This window comes from Prionailurus bengalensis, chromosome C1 (genome assembly GCF_016509475.1).
Source record: "Prionailurus bengalensis isolate Pbe53 chromosome C1, Fcat_Pben_1.1_paternal_pri, whole genome shotgun sequence".
In the NCBI taxonomy this organism is placed as follows: domain Eukaryota; kingdom Metazoa; phylum Chordata; class Mammalia; order Carnivora; family Felidae; genus Prionailurus; species Prionailurus bengalensis.
Genome location: NC_057345.1, coordinates 194587959 through 194595258, shown reverse-complemented (window position 1 = coordinate 194595258; position 7300 = coordinate 194587959). Strand labels below are relative to the sequence as shown.

The 7300-nt window shown below is 43.3% G+C and overlaps 1 protein-coding gene across 1 annotated transcript; it reads left to right on the top strand.

The window, feature by feature from the left end:
* Window positions 1–3109: 3109 nt before the first annotated feature.
* On the top strand, window positions 3110–4969 carry LOC122479719 (gamma-crystallin C). The gene is made up of 3 exons (XM_043573449.1): window positions 3110–3239; window positions 3350–3592; window positions 4630–4969. The coding sequence occupies exons 1-3, from the start codon at window positions 3231–3233 to the stop codon at window positions 4900–4902; spliced, it is 525 nt and encodes a 174-aa protein (XP_043429384.1). The 5' UTR covers window positions 3110–3230; the 3' UTR covers window positions 4903–4969.
* Window positions 4970–7300: the final 2331 nt, after the last annotated feature.

Here is a 7300-nt window from a genome sequence, read left to right as displayed (position 1 = left end):
TGGGGATTAGGGTTTCAACATAATGAATTTGGAGGGGACACAAACATTTGGTCCACAGCAAGAACATGACTTGATGCATTTTGCTTCTTTTTACTTTATCTTATTTAAAAAAAATTTTTTTTTTTTATTTTAGAGAGGAAGAGAGCACAAGCGGGGGAGAGGGTGACAGAGACAGAGACAGAGAATCCCAAGCAGGCTCCACACTCAGCATGGAGCCCAACTCAAAACTTGATCCCATGACTCTGAGATCATGACCTGAGCTGAAATCAAGAGTCAGATGCTCAACCAACTGAGCCACCCAGGCACTCCTATGTGTTTTGCTTCTGATCACCCTGGCATCCTGACAGAATGTAGTTTGGAAGAAGGCAAGGCTGGACAGAGTCAGGAGACGGCGGAGTCTAGTTGAGATATTGTGAGAGTCCAAGAAAGGCAACTGCAGTGATGGTGTTAGGGGGGTGTTGGAGGAGTGGGTAAAGGAAGGGAAGACAGGGGCCCCAGAGAGAAAGAGAAAGATCTGAAAAAAACAAGACTGAAGTTTAGTACTATGCATTTTCTGACCCTTTCACCTCTTTTCCTGCCTAGTCAGCTTTATCTAGTCAGCTATATCATACTGGTATCTCTGTTTGGTTCTCTTTTTATGTGCATATAAAACTTTGTAGAACAAAGCAGAGAGCTCTTCTGCCTACGTGTTTAAGGAAAATGATGCGTAAGTGTTAATAAAACATTAGCTGGAGGTGGCTAAAACATGTTTTCTTTACAAAAAAAAAAAAAAAAGAGTAAACCAGAGTAGTATTTTTTAAAGTTTGATGCAAGAATGATCTGGTGTGGGTTAGAAATACAGATTCCTGGAGTCTTTTCCACATCTAATCATGCAAAATCTCAGGAGAGGAGAGGACCTGACAATTCGCAGTTTTAACAAGCACAGGTGATTCTTATGCTCACTGGAGTTTGAAAGCCACCAAAAGAAAGCCACTAGATGATTTCTAAAGTGCCCCCCATACATATACATGCATATATATGCAAAATGGATTCATGTATATACATGTATATACACATATATACACATATATGTGCAAAATGGATTCATAGCAAAGAAATTTTTCAGGCATCTTTGAGAGGATTGCGTATGTTTGAGAGATTAATAGGCTGAAGTCAGTCAGCCAGGTCACGATCTCGCGGTCCGTGAGTTCGAGCCCCGCGTCAGGCTCTGGGCTGATGGCTCAGAGCCTGGAGCCTGTTTCCGATTCTGTGTCTCCCTCTCTCTCTGCCCCTCCCCCGTTCATGCTCTGTTTCTCTCTGTCCCAAAAATAAATAAACGTTGAAAAAAAAAAATAGGCTGAAGTCAGTATTGTCACACTATTACTAACAGGAGACATGTACTTAATGCTCATTTGTGCCAAGTGTGTGCCAAACACATTGCACACATAATCCCATGTATTCATGTCAGTGTCCCTCAGCCAAAGACCCCCAGAATACCTGTCACAAAACAAGTTGGTTTTATTACTTGTCACAGCAAGGGAAAACACACACCATGGGAAAGCACGGGGGGGTCTCAGCAAAGGATGTTATTATGGGATCCGTACTTTGGTTGGGTGATTTGGGGAAGAGTCTGAAGAAGCAGGGGTTCAGTCTAAACGGGATGTTGTAGGGGCGCCTGGGTGGCTCAGTTGGTTGAGTGGCCAACTTCGGCTCAGGTCACGATCTCACGGTCCGTGAGTTCGAGCCCCGCGTCGGGCTCTGTGCTGACAGCTCGGAGCCTGGAGCCTGTTTCCGATTCTGTGTCTCCCTCTCTCTGACCCTCCCCCGTTCATGCTCTGTCTCTCTCTGTCTCAAAAATAAATAAACGTTAAAAAAATTAAAAAAAAAAATAAATAAATAAACTGGATGTTGTCAGAAAGTGGAGGTAATGTTATGATTCGACATCTCAATAAATCTACTCATGGGGAGGGTAGCCTAGAAGAAGGATGAAGCTACAGTTAATTGTGGGGGCTGAGAGGGGTGGTGTTTGGTATTGTGTGGGTGACACGGTGACTTTGCTTTCGCGTGTGCTTAACATTGTGAAGTGACCTTATTTTGTCTCACTGCATCCTGATCTCAGAGGAACCCTGCCGGCAGCTGGTATTCTGTGAGGCAGCTCTCAAGTGAGAGGGAGAGAGACAGAGGGAGAGCGAGGGGGAGGGGAGAGCGAGAGCGGGGAGGGGGCTCTCTCTCGTTCCCCTCTCTCTCTCTTCCTCTCGAGAGACTCTCTCTCTCTCTCTCTCTCTCTCTCTCTCTCTCTCCCGTCTAAGAGAGGAAAAACGTGCCCTAGCTCTGAATGCCAGGACAGCTTCTGTAGGCAAATACCGCTCTCATTTTCTTCTTTCTTTCTTTTTCAACTTACTATATCCCATGAGATAAGTACCATGAAATAACTCAGGTTCTGAGAGGTCACGTGGCTTGCCAAGTTCATGTGGCTCCTCAGTGGACATTCTGAGCCTGCAAAGCTTTACTGCCTCCCCGGGCCCAACAAAGGGAAGTACGCCAAAAAACAATATACTTCTTAGTCTTGGGCCCAGAGCCCCTAGAAACAAACCTTTCCCTTGGTTCTTATGACAAGTTGACTTGCAGGGGCTGATTTCTCGTACATGAAGTACGCCCACCAAAGGAGTAGTAGCTATGTCTTAAAGCAGCAGATCACCACAGTCAAAACTAGCAAAGATCAGAAACCAAACCTGTGTCCTGCACCAGACTGGCTAATCGTATAAAGGAAAAAAAATGTTAAGTCACAGTGGCCCTCTGTCATCAAGGAAAATTAGGCCATGTTTGTGGCATTCCACATCACAGCCCCTGGAAGTGGTGGGGGGGGGGGCACTGCTATAAAGGCATAGATTTTCCCATAGAAATTACACGGGGCATAACTGAATCATATCCGTAGCGACATGAATTTCAGGTCAAAAGTTCAGATTGAGGTGCTGATAAATTTAGAAAATACTAAGAATCCACATAAAAGCAACTCTAGGGACTCAACCAGGACGCATTCAGAACAGCGTTAGAATATACCAGAGAATGAGGGCAAACTCTACAGGCATTTCCACTGAATGCAGCGTGTAAAAGGGATCCATAAAATCCCCTTACTCACCCCCGGGGGCCCCTTTTGTGTTGTTCTTGCCAACGCAGCAGCAGCCTGGCTATATAGACCCGCGGCGCTGCCGGCCCAGCGCACTGAGCTCGCACATCCGTGTCAACCAGCCATGGGGAAGGTGAGCAGGATACAAGTTAAAGAAAAAGAGACATCAAGAGAGAGAAAATGCCTCTGTACCAGATCTGTTGGGAGCAACTGATTTAATTCAGAATTATTCTTCCTTTGCAGATCACCTTCTACGAGGACCGGGGCTTCCAGGGCCGCTGCTACGAGTGCAGCAGCGACTGCCCCAACCTGCAGCCCTATTTCAGCCGCTGCAACTCCATCCGCGTGGACAGTGGCTGCTGGATGCTCTACGAGCAGCCCAACTACTCGGGCCGCCAGTACTTCCTGCGGCGCGGGGACTACCCGGACTACCAGCAGTGGATGGGCCTCAGCGACACGGTCCGCTCCTGCTGTCTCATCCCCCAGGTGAGTCCTACCTCATTTCCATCACGCTGCCTGAGTGTCCTCACTGGATTACTGGGGGGTTAACGTGAGGCAGGTTTTCTTTTAAAGACACGGAAGGGTAGAGTGGGCTTTAGTTGCTGCCTAAGCCCAGAGAGATAAATGCACAGAAACAGCAGAGAATATGAGAAGAATTCGCTCATGGGAAGAGTCGGTCTTAGTTTTAATTTTTGCTACCATTATGTCAATTACAAAGTTTTGTTACCATTATGTAACAAATGTAATATACAGACATAGAGACCAAAACTTGCGAATGAGGAGCTGGTTGGACGTAAGAAGGTAGTATTTCGAACAAATTAATTAAAACTTTTTTAAATTGTAATTTTAATTAGTAGTAAAGAACTGACGATGAATGAATTAGATAGGTTCCACCACAGACTTGTAAAAATGGAAACTCTATTGTTAATACAGGCTATTCTAAGTTTGTGTCCAACTTTGGAGAAGGGAATTGCCCTTGATTTGGAAAAGCGGTTGAATTCTGGTTCCAAGTGACTAATTAAACCAGTTTTCACTGAAGTATGTAATTTTAAAAGTCCAACTTTATTTGTACACTTATATGTATATAAGTTGGGGAGATGATACTCATATTCAAATAATACTAGTTAAAATACTTTGTATTTTTCCCCAAAATATACATTTGACTTATCACCTAGGAATCAATGGAAATTAGGGAATTAGGAGTCTAGATATTTGTTTTTTTTTTGTTGTTGTTGTTGTTTTTTGGTTTTTTTTGTTTTTTTTTTTTTTTGAGTCTAGATATTTGAATTCTTAATGCATTCTAACCCAGACTTAGAACCTCTTAAAATTTATATTTCCCAGATATGAAACAAAAATTGAATATGCAAATATTTGTTAAATGCTGGTAGAACACAGAGCTATCCACAGCATATGCAGCAATCTCAGAGTCTCAGTTTTGACACTGGTAGTCCCATCCCCCAACCTACCAAATTCATCTGTTGTTTGGTTGCTTCTTCTGCTCCTTGTCTTTGTGGACCAAGCAGACGAGCTCTCACAGGCTGCGACTGTATGAGAGAGAGGACCACAAAGGCCTCATGATGGAGCTGAGCGAGGATTGCTCCTGCATCCAGGACCGCTTCCACCTGAGTGAGGTCCGCTCCCTCCACGTGCTGGAGGGCTGCTGGGTCCTCTATGAGATGCCCAACTACCAGGGGCGGCAATACCTGCTGAGGCCCCAAGAATACAGGCGGTACCACGACTGGGGGGCCATGGATGCTAAGGCAGGCGCATTGAGGAGGGTGGTGGATTTATACTAAAATAGGTTCACACTACCATTTTCTCAATTTGGAACCTAATAAAGTATTTAGTCTGTATTGTTGGCAACTGCTGACTTCTGTTTTTCTTTCATTGTGTGCCAATTAATTTACTTCTAAAGGCTCCCTGTTAAAGGTTGAGGTGTGACTAGGTGGGGAGGGCTCAGTTCTAGAAGCACTTCAAGGTAGAATGAGTCTGGAACAGGCTCCCACGTGGGGGTGGAGGGATGAGGTAGCCTGTCTAAGAAGAAAAGGGAAGTCAAGGTAGAAAAATGGGAGAGGGTGACTGGTGAGGAGGGAGGCGTTCAGGTGAGGGTCTTGAGGAACAGCATTCTAGGAGTTTCCTTCTGACCCAGCAGGTGAGTGGAAGCCATAGGAGGTCCCAGATGAGCAGTGAAGAGAAGCCCATTTGGCAAAAAGCCTGTTTAGGCTACATAAGGAATTGTAGTATTGTTTACTTTTGAGCACAGTATTACATGACTAATGTCAAAGCTGCCAGTGGACATTGCCATACTTTTGGGTGGGTCATAGATCCCCCTTCCTTTTCTAAAATGGCTCCAGCCCCCAGTGCATGTCTTGGCCAGTATATCCCCTGGGCCAAACCCTACCTGAAGTGCAGCTAATGCAGAGCAATTAATGAGATATATGTAAATATTTTAAATAGACTTTGATTGAAGTAAAACCTGCTTGCTCACAAGTAAAGCCTTGCATGTTGAAAAAAATTGAAAATCTTTCCATTAGTAGAGAATTAATTTATTTTTAAAATTTTTCCTCTGAAGAAAAGCCTCCTATAATCCTACTACTTTACAAACTCTATAAAGAAAGAAGTAGAGAGGGTCCTTCTGATCCCACTCTTTATTTCCTAGCGCTTTTTTTTAAATGTTTATTTTATTTTTGAGAGAGACAGAGACAGAATGCGAGTGGGTTAGGGGCAGAGAGACAGGGAGACACAGAATCCGAAGCAGGCTCCAGGCTCTGAGCTGTCAGCACAGAGCCTGACGCGGGGCTCAAACTCATGAGTTGTGAGATCATGACCTGAGCCGAAGTTGGACGCTCAACCGACTGAGCCATCCAGGCGCCCCTATTCCCCAACCCTGTTTACACTTGATGGGCACCCTTCTTGAATTTTTTCCCTGTTTATATTGACATCTCATGAAATGCATGTTTTTTATTTATTTACTTACTTGCACATATTAGTCTGCAGCTTGCTTTTACCATGAAAAATGATACGGACATAGATCTAGTTACGTATCTTATTCTATTTAATGGCTGCAGTGCGTTCCATTATTTGAAGACCCCCTAGATTATTCTACCATTTACCCATTGGTGACTGGGCTTGTCCAAGTTTCCTTTTACAAACAAGGCTGCAAAGAATATCATTGTACATGTACCTTTATCTACACATGCCATAACTTTTGGAGGATAGAGACCTAGGAGTGAGACCGCCCAATCAAAGCACAAGTTATTTTTAATTTTATTAGACTCTGCCCAATTACTGGCCACCCAAAGATCCTAACTTTTTTGAGTTAGTATCTTCACCGTTTTCTAAGCACCTACCATAGGCCTGTCATATGTTAGTACTGGGGATGAAACAACCCAAACAAATGAAAGGCATTGTCCCTACCACCACAGAGGTCTACCCAGAAATACGAGATGCTTACGTTAAACATAAGTATGTAATCACTTTTTAAAGTCAAGTACTTTTCAGGTACTAAATAATACATATATAATCACTTTTGTTTATCAAGTACTTTTATTTAGTACTTTAAAGTCATCCGGAGACAAATTTCTAGGGAAAATAAATGGAGTAATATTTATTTACATATTTCTTATGATACCAAATGGCTCAAATCATGATATCAAATCAAATGATTCTCAGTAGCTTAGGTTTCCCAGACCAGTTTTCTTTAAATAGAGACCAACATAAGATTGCCAATTTTTGTTTTGCCAAGCAAGGACACTTAAAATTTAAACAAGACAGCAAAATTGTAAAACTAAGCACCATCTCTTCGTACATCATTTTACAAAAGAAGAGACATTTACAAAAGGACACTTTAATACCCCAAGGTACACAAGCTCCTAGTAAACTATGGCTCAGACCAAGGAAGATTGCTTGGGATTTTGCTCTGATGTATAGTGTTTTCATCTGGCAAAAACTGAGCAGAGTTTGAAAACTCTTGTTTGAGGCTGCAGCTCAATGCCCTCAGGGGCCTGAGAAATGATGTAAATAAAATAAAACAACTTCCTATAGACAACAAGGAGTGATGACGAGTATGGGGAGCTATGGGTTGTGCAAACCAACCTAAAGCATCATGAAAAACATCTAAACATTGTGCCGGCCAAATAAAACACATCCCAGTTCCCACAGCCCTCGGGGCTGCCAATGGTCATTTCCACGCTG

Excerpts from the sequence above, each read along its gene's own strand:
- LOC122479719 (XM_043573449.1), top strand. Across the intron at positions 3,593-4,629 it reads CCTGCTGTCTCATCCCCCAG|ACGAGCTCTCACAGGCTGCG; the intron begins GTGAGTCCTACC and ends TGGACCAAGCAG.